This window comes from Drosophila bipectinata, chromosome 3R (assembly GCF_030179905.1).
Source record: "Drosophila bipectinata strain 14024-0381.07 chromosome 3R, DbipHiC1v2, whole genome shotgun sequence".
NCBI lineage: Eukaryota > Metazoa > Arthropoda > Insecta > Diptera > Drosophilidae > Drosophila > Drosophila bipectinata.
The window spans coordinates 24150462-24166150 of NC_091739.1; the positions used below are offsets into that span (position 1 = coordinate 24150462).

General features: G+C 42.1%; 2 protein-coding genes and 1 non-coding gene across 3 annotated transcripts; 1 reads left to right on the forward strand and 2 right to left on the reverse strand.

Annotated features, from left to right (window-relative positions):
- Positions 1-22: 22 nt before the first annotated feature.
- Positions 23-15616, reverse strand: kkv (hyaluronan synthase-like protein kkv). Its single transcript, XM_017243155.3, has 14 exons — positions 15533-15616; positions 14652-14948; positions 14248-14534; positions 13774-13936; positions 7138-7333; positions 6490-6733; positions 5203-6432; positions 4864-5134; positions 2875-4805; positions 2530-2706; positions 1398-1598; positions 961-1326; positions 792-893; positions 23-731 (listed from the first exon to the last, which is right to left on the reverse strand). Exons 5-14 carry the CDS (start codon positions 7278-7280, stop codon positions 555-557), a joined length of 4842 nt encoding a protein of 1613 aa, XP_017098644.2. The 5' UTR covers positions 7281-7333; positions 13774-13936; positions 14248-14534; positions 14652-14948; positions 15533-15616; the 3' UTR covers positions 23-554.
- Positions 8161-9012, reverse strand: LOC108126526 (uncharacterized). The gene has a single exon (XM_017243158.2). The coding sequence runs from the start codon at positions 9010-9012 to the stop codon at positions 8161-8163; it is 852 nt and encodes a 283-aa protein (XP_017098647.2).
- TRNAR-UCG (transfer RNA arginine (anticodon UCG)) lies at positions 9717-9789 on the forward strand. Its single transcript has one exon. It is a non-coding gene; the product is annotated as a tRNA-Arg (tRNA).
- Positions 15617-15689: the final 73 nt, after the last annotated feature.

Here is a 15689-nt window from a genome sequence, read left to right on the forward strand (position 1 = left end):
TACATCGAAAGTAAATAGTAACTCGAATATTCCATCATGGATATTTTCATTTATTTGCCGCATCAAAGGTTTTCAAATTATTATAAAAGAACTATTTTCATTACGTTTAATATTTTATATAAATAGGTAATTCTTTGCTGCACTTCCGAATCAGCTACGCGTTGAGTATTTTGTGTCAGCATGCACTGGTCGTGGCGTATCCAGATGGATTCAGCCTGGGATTGACTTAAAGGTAACCTAACAAATGATATAGTATAGTACATAGTATGAATGTTGTTGCCACCGCGGGAAGTACACCCACGCACACGCACACATCGTCACTGGCAGTGTGATTAGCTAAGCATAATGTTCGTTGTGTCGACCAGGATTCGGCAATGTCCCGAATCCCTATTGTCGTGTCCTTCTACTCATATATGTACATTGTACAACTCTATCTATCCTGACTACAACTCTAGGTCCGGCTTAGTCTTATATTAGGCAGTTTATGGAAAGAGGCGGAATTCGTTAACAAGATGTCTAGCTCTAGCTTAGCATAAGTCTAGGATGTGGTGTATTCACAGGCGTCCGGAGCTGTTTCCGGGGTTGGTGTTCTGGCCCCACGAGACCTGTGGATGTGGGTGGGGATGCGGATTCCGGGTGGTCAGCCGCAGGGAGTTGCCATCGCCATCCTCGTCGATGACATGCTCGTAGCCCTGGTTGATGGTGCCACCGCCATTCGAGCCATAAATTTGCTAAAAAAAAGATACAATGTAATTAGACTATGCATAAAAAATAATCTAGGTTTTATTTACCTCTCCAGGACCTCCGTTTACATTGAAAACATCCTTAATGCTGATGCCAGCATTCGAAATACGTCCACTCCTTTGATTGGGCAGGTTTCCGTTGTTATTTATCTAAGGAAAGCAAGTATAAAGCATAGTTAGTTATATAGTACATCCATAGTTTTAGTATAGTCCTTACCGGAGCCCCAGTGGTAATCCCGTATTCGTTTTTGGCACCCAGGGTTTGCATGGCGGACTTGCGACGTTCAGCCATTACGGAATTCTTGCGCACTTCCAGCGCTCGGATAGTCTCTGCCCTCATTGTAAGGCGACGTGTGAGAATGGGCGTGGCAGGATTATTCTCAGCATCAGCAGTAAGTTTCAGGAAACGTTTCTTAAATGCCACGTCAAGGGTGCCTATCTGACGACGTGGCTGACGGGCCTTCTCCAGATTTTGAATCGTCTTTCGCCGGGCTATGCGATCTGGTCCAGAACCTGAGTCATTGTCATAGTCTCCGTCTATGCCTTGGAGCCGCTGAAGATTCTTTACTATCTCAACAGCATGCTAAAGAAGAGATGAAAATAAATGGATTATTGAATCATTTCTTTCTACAAAGCCAATAAACCTTATCATACCTTATCTATTAGTTGATCCTGGGTTAGGTCCTCCGATTTTTTCTTGCAAAAGTTCAGTTCGGTGGATGCCAGGATATGCGATATGGTGCCGAATCGATGGAACAACATGGCCGTAAACTGAATGATTAAAATCAGAGCGAAGAAGAACACAAAGACCAGACCAATGGGTTCCAGTTGCAGGTATTCCTTGGAGATGTGAACCTATATTGGAAGTAGTTGGATTAGCGAATGACCTTAACAAATATGGTTCAGGTTAGTGACATTAAATAATTTGTTTGGTTGACAGTTTCGGGCACGGATAAATGGCTGATCTCAATACCAGTTTGTCGGTGATTGTGGCATGTTGAGGTGTGATACCATTTGGGAGGTTGGTTATATGTCGGGTTTTTATTTGTTTATTTATTTATTTATACACACTCTAGTGATGTGGGAGAAATAATGAACATGCTTGCCATGAATCTGGGGGCATGTGTACAGAACGGTGATTATTCAGAACAGGGAGATATTTAATAATGGCTTACAGTTTACCGGGTTTGCATCGTTGGGGAAAAAACTGTTAGAACCGCTTAAATGTTGTATGTTGTTCTGTTGTTTTTACATGATTTTTATATTGTATGATATATATATATTTTATGCCTGAACCATTAGGATGGGGTTCAATAAACGGGAAGAGTAACAAAGAAATAAAAGGACATCATTAGCTGATGAGTGATTTGGTGGCATGTTGAACGGGTAGTAAACATTAAGAGTGAAACAGAGTGGACAGGCAGGAACAGGTTAGAGGACCCTTCCAGAGGTTTTAGGGATAAAACACAAAACACTGAGAGCACGGAATTGTGGTAGTAGAACATCGATAAAGATTGTTTTATAAACCTCAGACGTTTCTTCGATATAGGTAATGTTCGTTTTAACGCCCAACGGCCAAACGATGTGCAATTTGTCCTTGTTCAGTTGCAACAAGAACACAATCAGCACGAACAAGGCGTTGGCCATGAAAAACGCAAAGACCGACTTGTTCCGCAGCTCAATCAGATCGGAGGCAATGCGGGCCTTTGAATCGTCGTTGCCAAATAGAAGAAATAAAACAAACAAAAAAAATTGTGTTAGTTCGGTTGGTCACTTGATCAATTACCTCCTGGGTGCTCTCGTCGTAGGTGATGTTGGTCCTAACTCCAAACGGCCACTTGACGTGGATGTTGTCCTTGTTCAGCTGCAGCAGGAACACGATCAGCACAAACAGTGCATTGATCATGAAGAATGCAAATACCGAAGAGTCGCGCAGTTCCTTGAGATCTTTAGCTATACGGGCCTAAAAGTTATTTGATTCGGCGGTTTTTTGGTTAAGATGGGTTTTTTTTTTATAGGGTTTTTAAATTTTAATGAGTTTTGGACAAAAAAACTAAAACTTAAAGCTGCCTTCAAGAGCAGAACACTTCGAAAATATTGAAAATTTTCAGAAAAAGAATTGAAATCTCACCTGTTCCACGGGATCATTGTCAATGGGATAAAGATACTGGTCGATGAGGTCCTTCCAGAACTGGATCTCCGAACTGGACAGGAAGTCAACTTCGCCCTTGCGGACATCGGGGTCTTCGATCCAGTAGGGATTGGTGAGGAAGTCTCGCTCCTGTTTCGGTTCCGCCGATGTGTCCGAATCCGATTCGTCTGACTCGTCCCCAGATTTTTCTGCCACCGAGGTGAGCAGGTGATGATCCTTTGATCCGCTGGATGTGGTCCGCCTTCTACCATGTCGTGTAGCATGATGTCCGTGTGGATCCACTGCACTTTCAATGGTGTCCATTCGCTGTTTTATGGTATCCAAAGACTCAGCAATGCTCGTCAGCTGCTGCTTTTCGTCGGAGGTCTTGCCGTGGGTGCAGAAAATACAACGGAACAGTCCGGCAAGGGAGAACTCCACGGAACCCTCCTCATCGCCATTGTCGCCAATTCCGCTCTGCAGAAAGCTGAGCATGCTCTTCTGTTTCACTCGCTTCTTGGCCTCCTCGGCGGCTTTTTTTTCCGCCTCCAGCTCCTTCTTGGTCTTTTTGGCCACCACTTCGCGGGTGCCCCAGGATACGACATTCAGGTTGATGATCGAGTAGAGAATGAGCAGCAGGTACATAGACGGGATGGACAAGAGATAGATTAAGCCGCATGTTATGCACCAGAACTCCTGCGGATGCAAACATGCGGCTATGAAGAATGAGCCAACCATAGATATCAAGAAAATGGCCGATGGGGAACCGATACCGTCCTCGCCCAACTGCAAGGCCGTACCCACAATCACGGCCATCATAATCAACGCATAGGCTGTGGATAAGACTTGCGCCACAAATAGCTGGATATTTGACTTGCAGGTGAAACATATGAACATGAAGGCCAGAATAGGAACGATGTTGTAGTGGAAGGAGGTCCAGTTGTCGATACGGAAGGCAGCCACAAAGGCACCCACCAACATGAGGAAGATCGTTCCAGGTCCCAGGATAGTGCCACCCATCAACATCATTTGGTAGAAGATGTAGAGCAGAGAGATGTTGTCATTGATTTTAATCGTTCGCTTGGCATCCGCCAGAAGATCCATGATATTGGCAATGGTCGATGGCACCCATCTGCGGCGCTGGTTGTAGAACTCGTTGAAGCCCTCGGGGCAGTGGGTGTAGGCATCACTGGCAGCCGAGTACTCCACGCGATATCCTCGCTGCAGGAGCAACGTGCACAGCCAACGATCTTCGCCCTGATCGTACTGTACGTAATGACGAGCCTCATCCGATCTGGTAGTGTACTTCTTCATCACGTTGTCGTCCATGAGAGCTTTGCCTCTGAACAGGGAGAAGCATCCTGGTGAACAGAGCACACAGCCGATCATATGCTCGGTGGCCTTCTGCAGCCAATGACCAATGGCGTACTCGAAAAGCTGATACCACACCATGGGACCGGAGCCCACGGGATGAATACGTCCACAGGCGGCACCCAGATTCTTGTTCTTCTTCATTAAATCCACCAACAAGGTCACTGCATTCGGCTTGAAATCAATATCTCCATCAAGGGTCAAAAGGTAGGTATTCTCAGCAATGGCATCCTTGCGGTCTACCGAAATGGGCAGCTCCATGAGACGGTGACCCAACAGGTAGTACATGTACATCACCTGAGACCAGCGCTTCCTGTGACGAATACGATCCTTGTCCTTGAGATGGGTAATAAACTTGGTCTTTCCGGGCAGGGTCCAAACGAGACGACCTCCATATGGAGTGGGGTATTTCTTGGGTGGCCGTAATCTGATTGTGGTCTGATGGATTTCAGAAGCAGCCTCGTCCATGGTGCCAATCAGCAGCTTAACGAACCGATTGCACTGGATATCATCGTCGCTGTGATCCGAGATTTCAAAAGCATCGTCAAAGAAAATGTGAGCTGTAAAGGATAATACGTAAGATAAGTCAGATAAAGTGTAATTCCTTCAAGTACTTACTTTCAAACTCGTAGTAATCAGGGTCGAGGACTCGCAAGTACTTTTGAGCCACACGGCGGGCACACTGATCCTCGTCCATTCGCATGATACTCTTCAAGAACTCTATCATTTCGTCCTTGGTTTCATGCCACATGGTGGCGCAGGAGTAGATACGAGTGATGTTGTCCGAGGACTTGATGGAGGGCTTGTTGGGCGCCGAAGATCGATCCGTGTGCACCGATATGGTCTCATAGTACTCATCGCCCTTTTCCTTTTCGATTTCCGAGAGGTCCTAAAAAATAAGAATTACAAAAGAAAACATTAGTCTTAAGACATGACATAGGTGTTATGATTACTCACCTCGGTTTTGACATCGGCTTGATCATCCCTCCTCCTGTTTAGGGCCATTGACTGATCGATCAGAAGCGAGGAGTACATGGGCCTCACAAACAACTTCTCGGTGGTGGCCAAACGCTCACATTTTGGTGTCCAGATGTGCAAGGCAATCCAAGTCTGACTCAGGAGCCACAGGATCCAGGCCCAGGCCATTTGCTCAGTGACAAAGTTATTGAAGCGGAAGTTTGAGGGGCTCGTGAAGAACAGATAGTCAGGTATGGTGTCGTGGAAGAAGCAGGGATCATCGATCCTTATTCCACAAGCGGCGATCAGGAAGGACACGGACAGGGGCACGGTCAAACTCACTGGGAAGGCATAGCTGAAGCCCTGGATAAGGATCTTGCAGGCGAATTTGCCGAAAATGTAACACAGATAGGCGCCAAAAATCTGCAGGAGCAGGACATACACGACGGTATTGTAAGAGGCATCCACATCCACAGTGTCAATGTTTGCTGATTCCAGGGTATCAGGCAGGACACCGCCGAGTCCCGCAGGCAGTTCATAGACGATGATCTTATGCGGCCCAAAGGCATCGCCGTACATGGAGAACAAGTTGCCAGGCTCATCACCCTGCGCCCAGTATATCAAAAGCGTGAAAGTAAAGAAGAGCAGGATCTTCCAAATGGAGAAGAACATGTGACAGAAGTATCGTGTGTAGCGCATCTCGTCCTTGATCCTTCCGAGAACTCTCACCAGTCCCAGTGGGGATTGCGGGGAAACGTAATTCTCCCACCAGCCGCAGGAGATCATCACACAGGCTACTGGGATGACCCACAACTCCCGACGATTCTCCAGCAGTGGCCAGATGACCAGACCGGTTACCTGGGCCGCCACTGCTGCCAAGTCGATGATAACCTTCACGAATCGCTTGCCCTCTTTGGAGGTGCGCGAGAGCAGGCCAAAGATTCCAGGGATCACGCACAGGCAGTTGGTCAACATGGCGCCCTGAATCGCATCGATCTGGGGGAGCACCACGAACATCAGCAAGGCCGTGCCCACAGCACTCATACTCTCCATCAGCCAGGCGAACAGGAAGTGCCCCGTTTTTGGCACCTTGAACGTCTTGAAGAAGCAGATACGGGCAGAGCGGATCAAGGCTCCGATCTCGGGCAGGGCATAGGCTATAAGAAGGGCCCAGATCCAGGCCACACGCTCCTCTTCCGGCAGTCGCACCACGAAGTTTTTGTCGCGACCCTGTAAAGAATTTACAATGTTATATAACTAAACATATTTTTGGAATTAGGATCTTACCAAGTCTTTGTTACAGTACTCCATCTTTTTGTCCTTGCGGATTTGCGAGGTCATGAAGAGCATTGTGCCCTTGGCGATGACGCCACCGGTTAAAACTATTATAAAGGTAATCACATAGGCGAAGATCTTTAAGATCTTGATGGTTAATTCTAGGCACTCCTGGTTGGCCGTGGATCCAGTCTCAATCTTGATTGGGGGATCTCGGAACACATCCCATCCCTTTGTCTCCTGTATGGTGCGTTGACTGGGGATTTCATTTAAATTTTAGTTATTATAATACAAGTTTGGTTTTTTACAGATCAGTGGTCTTGTGGTTGCTATGGATTAAAGCAAGCTTTAAAAGTGAAGTAATCCAATCTAGATCACCTCACAGACCACTGAGCTTATTGCAATGCTGTTTGCTGGACTAGATGATCTTGACTTCCGGCATTTCGCTGGCCCCGGACCCAGACCCGCCCTGCACCGAAAGTGATTGTGAAACAATCTCGCTCGGAGTCGAGGCTAATTACTGGGTGAGACAGTTTGGTTCCGGTTTGCTTTCCGTGGCACTCAGCCATCATCATCATCTAGCCATCTAGCGATTTGCATAATTTTTTGAAGATGCTCGTACCATTCGGTCGAAGACCTGGCTAGAAATGAAAGACCTACCTGCCGCCATATATATCGTGAGTCAGTGGCGAGCTCTCATCGTCGGTGAAGTTGTTGTCATCGCTATCGCCGTGCTCTCCGGCAGCCCCCGCTCCGGCTCCGTTGCCCGGAGGGGCCATCGGTCGATGCCGCATCGCAGACATCTCCCACGGTAGGTGCTAGCCCCCAATCTTGGAGCCGAGTGGCAAATATTCGGCTGTAACGAGTCGGAGGAGAGTGGAAAATAATTGAGCCCATGTTCGATAAGCCGGTTTTAATGGATATGCAATTTATGGCTGTGGAAAACGGGCTTCCAAGGACAGACGTCCTTTGACTCCGCCCTCGGACCGGTTTAAATTCAGACTTCGTTGAGTTTCTTTTATACCCCCAAGATGAACCTTGAAAACCCCTTTTATTAAGTCAGTGACTCACTACGTTGGCATTTTTGCCTTTTTATTTTACATCTTTCAGATGTTTTCAGAGTTTTCTGACCATCTTTTCACTTTCACTTTCCCAATTTTTTCGACTAAAGTGAGTTTAGAAAATTTTTGGTAGTCATTTAAGCCGCATGCGCAACCTGAGGCTTGAGTGCGGCTGGAGTACGGACACGCCTCGGTTGTTCCACATGTGGCACGGAACTGAAACCAATGTTGCCGCCGGCTCTTCGTTTTTTCTTTTATGGTAATTAAGTACGATTACTCGTTTGACTCGCAATTGGAGTTGCTGCAGTGTACCAGTGCTGATCGTATTGTTCTTCCAAGTCAGGCCTTGTACCAGATTCGGTTCCGAGTGCAATATTTATGATTATGTGCCAAACTGCAGATGGTATACCAATCGCCATCTAAACTTAGCTATAGACGGGGGTTTTTTATGCCAATATTGGCGGAAAGGTAAAAAAGATTTCTATGTACCCTTCTAGGAACTCTAAGAAAGATAGTCTCTAAGAAATCATGAATCCTTTTGAATTTATTCCTGTTATAGCACACCAGTTTTTAATCTTATTTAAATTGTAACAAAATAAAAAGGAAAATAAGCTTTTGAAACTCAAAAACTACCCATTACGACGGTTGGCATATCATAGAATATATCAGTTTCGCTGGTGGATTGAGGAGGACTTATTTGAGGCTCCCCGATGGCAGAAAACATTGAAGCTCGGGAGCAGGTGGACAGTGACATTTTCGGATCGGACCTTTGCAATCTTTCTAGTTTTTTTTGGAGCTTCTGAGAAAGATTCAATGGCGATGCAATACTGTTATTGACGAAGGGTATATTACTTGGCACTGCGACCAAAGATCCTCCGGTCTGGCGCTTTTTGGAGAAGGCGGGTCGAATATCGGGGTCGTGCGACTCATCGGGAATAGTTACTATCCCAGGCTCCTTGCGCTTAGGATATAAGTTCAAGGATCTGGACTTTTTGGATGAGCTGGTGGATCGCACGCCAGCATCATTAAACCTTTTATCCAGACTGAGCTTTACAACGAGGACCGAACGCTCGGCCTCATAGTTGCGACGGAGGGTCTCCAGATGGTGGATCATATCCTCATCGGTGGGTCGGAGCCCGATGGGGTGGGCGGTCAGCTTGCGCAACTTCTTTGTAATAGCCACCTCTGACATGAAGCACTTGACCAGCCGCTTGATTAGTGCGTTAAACTGCTGATCGCTGAGAGCCTTGGAATGCGGGTCCAGAACCCGGAACTGGGCATGGTCCACTTGTTCCGGTCGGATCTTTCCCCTGGTCATCAGCGGCGGCAGTTGGACGCCTCGACCGCTGCTCAGGCCATGGCTATTCAATTGCATTACATCGAAGGTGGCTGGAACATCGGAAAGGATCTGCGGTACAAGGTTCGCCACCTTCTGGCCCTTGGATCCTGATCGTTTCTGCGCGGGAGAGCTCATGATTTGTCCTTGGTGGGACAGAAATTTAGTTACAGCAACAAAACAGGAATTTTGAACCCTTTTCTATATATGTATTAAGGTCTATTTCATGGCAACTGTAGAAGGAATTTGAATAATAAAAGTTTCATAGTTTTAAATGTGTCAAAGTTTCAATATAACATTTTCATGTTTAGAGATAGAAGATAGATTGAGGCACTCAAAATAAAAAATAATAAGTGGAGTATATCGCAAGATATGCTAAAGTATATAGGTTTTCTAACATAAATAAATATTTGAGGAAGCAACCGAATATGTAAACAAGAAATATGAAAAGTTCTGAGAAAGTATTGTGAACAAATAAATGCTCTTTGTTTATACTAAGATAGTTTATAGTTTAGTTTAAACTTTTTAAACATCGTGAGCTTTGTTGGATCAGCTGTCCATATATCGGATGCTGTGAGTTGAAATTCGGTTTCTCCGTGGAGGATTCTGCGCACAGGAGCCATATGTATGCCGTCATAGGATGACCAACAACCTCCCACACCTCAAAGTTTCTACAAAGCGAGAGGGAAACGCACAATTTTACACAATCCTTATGGGGTAAGGGTGGCTTTTCAACACACATATGTAAAGGCAGTGCAGGATGCTTTCGTGGTGAAAGTGTGTCCTGGGAATGTGCCTGTTTGGAGCTTCATAAGGATGGAACAAACGTGACGTTTCACCAGGACCGTGTGGCCTAAAGGATAAGGCGTCGGACTTCGAATCCGAAGATTGCAGGTTCGAGTCCTGTCACGGTCGTCTTCTGCAATTTACTTTTTGTATATTTTAGTTTTCGGTTTGGTTGCTGATTGAAAGATTTGATAAGCTAGTTAAAATTAATTATATTGTTACTGTGCCATATTTTATATCATCGTTAAGTCATCCCCAACTCTTTCCTAACAAAAAACCTGTTTGCTCATCGACTCTTTGGCAACGCAAAATGCGAAGTTAATTTTAATATGGGAAAAATTTATGCAATTGAGCAACCGGCGGACTCAACTCGGCCACTGCCATTGAGTAGCCAACAGAAATCTTGACTTCTATCGATTCTTATAAATGTCAAAAGTACATTGGAATGGATCTTACCAGTTGAACTTGGATAAATAACAAATAAGCTCTCAGAAGTATAAAAATCTCTTTTTAAATTAATAGTAGCTCTGCAGCAGCTTTGTTTTGGCTAAACATTATACTATAACAATTTGTTAATGAACTTGTTTGGTAAATTCAAAATACGCCATAGGTATTAAGAGTTAAACATTAGATTAACGTCTTTCATTATAAAGCGATTTTTCAAACATAGAAAGACTGATGAAATATATGTTTTAATTGATATTGAAGTTTATAAAAATGTTTCAACTAGAAACTTGGTACTGAGATTTATATATAGTAAGCTCTAGAAATCCAAAATCTTTGTTTTTCCAATAGTTTGTATAGCTTTACAAAAGGACAGCCCAGAATCTAGATGTTTGATGAAAATGGTAGATCCCCTAAAATGAACTCAGTTAACCCTAGCCAGCCTCAACATTAAAGTACTTTTACCCACGCAGCAAACGTGCTCGCCATACCAAATATGACCTAAGTGGAAGAAAATTCGAGTCTCCGAAAAATAAAACTACAAAACGAATTAAGAATTCATGTCGAGGTGTTCAATCACAGTCGAGGGGCCAGAAAGATCGAGCCCAAAAAGGATTACTTGTCTGAAAAAAGAGTCGACTCTGGAAAAGAAACCAGCATATATTCTTACGAGCACATATAGTTGTATATTCCTCAACAGATCTCCGATAGCCAACCGGTTGGACAGGAAGGCAAACTGGAGCGGGCCATGGGCAGGTCTTGGAATGGGGTACGGAGCATGGAGCATGGAGTTGTTCGGCTCTTTTGTGTCCACTGCCCACAAACAGACAATGGGGCACAGCTGCAGGCGTTGGGCGATTTAATAATTTTTTTTTCTGTTGTAATAATCACATTAGCGCCCCAAAAGAGGGTAGGAGGATGGTGGGGTGTGCAGGGGCGGGAGAGAGGAGAAGTGAATGGCTAGTGGACCGGGTCTATAATATAATGGACAAAAGCAGTGCAGATACCAAAATGTACACACAAAGAAAATTAGCAGACTAATGATTAATAAATTTAAAACTATTATACAAGAATGGATAGGATACTTTAAATAAATTTAGTACTTTAATTTTTGGTAAGGATCAACTTTAAATCCACTTATATAATATTGACTAATTCCATAATTTCCGAGTGTGTATGATTTTTATTTAAACATATGTATCCCACTGAATGTTTAGGTTTTGAGGCTAAGTCTGCTGCCGCCAAAGAAGGTAAACAATTAAAAGCTGCGCTCAACCAACAGCCAGCCAGAAACACAGAAAAAAAGTGAAAGTCAGATACTTGTAAAATGAATGTTATAGAAATAAACGAACACAATCTATGCGATACTCGCTCACAGATACCTATACAGATAGACAAGTTGGGGCTGCAACCGTTGTTGCTACTTGGGCTGGCGCATAAATTGATTGCTACATTTAAGCCAACTAGTCAAAACGGGAACACGGCAATCGAACCGGCCACGCCAGCCAGCTGCTGATTGCCGGACAACCAGTTTTTGGTGAACAGCAGGAAAACCAAGAAATATGCGCCAATAAATAAGAGTAAAATTGTAAGCATTAAGTGAAAAATTGCAGGCTGAGTTAAGCAGGAACGAACTACAATGGTGACATAGCCAAGATGGGGCAGCCTTGTTGCGGCATTGTGGGTCTAGAGGAGGGAAGGGAATAAAATGGGTGTGGAACCAGTGGTCAGTCCACTGGATTGGCCATTTAAGCTATCGATTTATGTTACTTGAAGGTTGCTGGAATCTGATGGCTGGAGTACTAGTATGATAGACATGACTCACAGCATTAGTTGGGAAAACTATATGTGTGGAAGCTGCACCCTAAGATAAAGTAAGATGATATTCAAGCCTGTTTCAACAAAAGTAGATTTTTACAGGTTTTGTAGACAACAGATTTAATTAGCAGCGTGTTGATAATTTTTGTTTTCAGTTATTATTTGATTTTCAGAATTTAATTAATTTAATAAATACAGATACAGAACTTAAACTATAAACCAGAAAAGATAAATATTGTTTGGAAAACATTTTAAACCCAACTTTCTTTAAATTAATATTAGTTTTTTGTATTTGAAAACTAGCTTTATACAAATATTATGGTTTAAAGTTAAACCTCGATTAACAAATAAAAGATTTGTAAAAATGTCTTTAAATTATAACCCCATTGTTAACTTTTTTGTCATTTATGCAAGTCCTCATCAAAGTCATGACAGCTCAGTCTTATTTTTAAGTTCTTTCACCTTTAATTTGTTGTTTGTCTTTTGTCTGTAAACCGCTTTACCGTTATATCCGTGCAAATATATAAAACCATTTTGTCTTAAAAATGCAACAAAACTGCATGAGTCACAGACTTTTGGGAATATAATTGGCGCTTTGGGTTGTTTGACGACTAAACCAATTAAATGGCATTAAAGTGCAAAAAAATATGATTGTCTACTTTGGGCTTCGAGTCCAAAAAATATCTAAAGATCAGTCAAGATGAATTCAATTTAAATCGAATCATTTTGATGATATGAAGTGAGTCACTGAAAGGCTTAATGCTTGGTTTTTACGTAATGCGTAAGGTAAGTTGGAATTGTCTTTTCAGTTTCTTTTTTCGGGGATCTGAGAATGATTAGTCTTTTGTGAGTAGTTTCGATTGGGGTTTTCGTTGATGACTGTATCTTGGATATTGAAGGACCATTCAAAACTCCAGTGAGTTGACATTTTTAATGATATAACATAGTTATGTTATTTTAGAGTTATCATAGAGTTTATTTTGAAAGGCATATTTTTCCATATGTTTATGAAGTTAGTTTAATTTAATTGTATATTTTTACTATTTCTGAATGATTTATAGCTTTGTATCCTTAGCATTGACTTTAGTTTTTAACTGTATGTTTACTTTTGTTTTATCTAATTCTTGAAACAACAGTTACTTGCCATATTGACAGAAAACCTATAAACATTGACTCTTTGCTGAGGTTTCTGTTTGGCTGCGAGCCACAAAAGATTTGTGAGTAAAATTTAAATGAGAGGCGCAAAATACGAGAAGAAACAGCCAGAAAGGCGAAGAGCCAGACCTCGAGACAGAGAGGTTTGGTTAAACAACTCGGACTGAGGCTAAATCCGAAGTGGAGGCGTTTGAGCAAAATCCGATTGAAAATGCCAAGCGGATGAGTGGATGATGATCCACCAATTGGAAGATGATCCAGGTGAAAACCCACGGCAGGTGACATTTTGCACTGCCAATTCAATGTGAAAGTATCCTCAAAAAATGTACCTCCCCTAGATGCTTTAACAAGTGATCTCCGTTAAATGCCAAGAGAATGCTGCGACTTGGCTCGCCTTGGTTAGCTAATTTAATTTTATAATTTATAGAACAAGTTGGCTGGTTTTTGGGTGTGTTGATATATTTCGGCGAACGGGTTTCGCCTCGAAACAACGCAAATTGTTTTCAGCCTCCAAATGCTAAATAGCCAGATTGGCCCAGCATGCAGGTCCGGGCCCGGACTATATGAAAGCAAAAGTTTTGTCACAGTCCGGGCCGTGCGAAAACCCGTTAGCAGTAGAAGAACTGGTAGAAAAGAAAAGCATCGCAGTGAAATAGAAAGAGATCCGTAACTTTCACATGTATAAGAAAATTGTACCGTTTGTTAGATCGGCTGCTGGCGTTTCTTCTGTGGCCGCTGACGATCGGATGACGGCGATGAAATGGCACAAAAGAAAAGGCCAACAAATCAGATGATTGTCTCTCACAGATAGCGAGAGTGAGTGAGTTGGCCAGGTGAATGTGGTTTTGTCTTTCTTTGGCTATAAAAAGAACAGAGGAATTCCAAATGAAGACACACTTTTCGTTGCACAGCTTATGGCCAGCTTTTTGGCATAATTATCAACGTATTTTTCGTTTCACTCGTGATTTGCCTGCGTGGCCCACTAATTTTCAAATTTAATTTCGTATTTGATTTCTTTTCATTAATTTTTTCTCTTTTTTTGGCTGGCTTGAGGCCTCTGTGTTGGTAAGATTGGGGCCGTTGTTGTTAGTGCTGTTGCAGTAAACTTTTGGCCATACAGACACAGATACACTCACTCACAGACACACAGATACGCATGCGCGCACGTACCGTTTTGTAAGACGCAGACGTGAGCGTTTCTCTCCTCTTTTCGCCGTTGTCCGCGCAAGCTCTTTTCGAGTTCGTTGTCTTCGCCAAACTGAATTGAAGTCTTTCGTTTTTGCCCATTGGAAGTGGCCGCTGCTGGCGTCGCTGCCACTGTCACTGGAAATGAATTTTTATGAGCGCAGTACGGTGTCTTGTTGCTGTTTGTTTTTAACTTGGTTTGTTGCCTGTTTCTTACTTGTTTTTAGATTGGTGAGGTGAGTGGTAACGGTTACCCAGGTCAATAGGGAGTCCTTAAATTTAATAAAAAAAATAAAAATAAAAATTTGAAAATATAACACAATTTAGGGAAAGTTTTATTAATAATTCATAAAAAAATCTCTATTACAATATAACTTACATATACATACCATATTCAAAGTACCGTTCTGTTTATCTAATTATTGAAATTATTAAAAACTATAATTAAAAATAGTCATTTTTTTCCACTTTTATCCAACTCCTGATAAATCTGCATGTGTATTTTATATTAATTTGCATGCCTTTATTTCTTTTGTTTTTATTTTTTTGCGACAACTTTGGTCGAGGTCGTCTGGTTTCTTGTTTCTTTTTTACTTTTCTGCTGCTTTCTGTTGGCGTCTTTAACTGCTGCTGCTCCAATATTCCAGTATTACGATCGGAGAGTAAGAGCGAATTTTTTGTTGCAACTGGAAATACTTGATGCATTTTACATGTGCATGTGCATATAGTACATACAGAGCATAATCAAAATAAAATGGACAATAATAGAATCCTTTAGGTTTATTAAAAAAGGGTGAATTCCAGAAGTTTCTAGAGACATTATTTACTGTTATACTGCCTGTTATACTATACTGTTATACTATATACTAATTTTTTTTCATTTCATTAAATATGTTAAGCTCATTTTTACAATGGCGGCAAAATTTAAATAATTTGTATTCATTATCAAAGGTGATGGGACTATTATTACCGAACTCACAGACACTGAGTTCATTCGAACTAGTTCAAAAAATAATTATTTCAAAATAAGAGTGTAATAAATGTATAGTTTAATAAATGTAATAAACTATATAATATAATAAAACTAAAATAAACAAAACTAAAATAGTTTTTTTTCCCATTTTTAAATAAACAAAAGCACCATACTTTTTTTTTACCTAGATTAAGAGAAGCAAGCCCCAGGCGGGGTTTTCCTAATGCATCTAAATATTTCCATTTAGTTAAGTCAATAAATACTTACATTTAAAATGTCTAGATGAGTTTTACTTACCTAAAATATTTCGTTCCGAACATTCTACAGCAACTTACAGCCTATTTATACAATTTATATTGACAGCTATCGCAAGGGTATAGTTGGATTTAGTTAAATTTGAAACCGCCAAGTAAGCCAAAGAGCTGCCAACTGCATTTAAAAAAAATACCAAAAA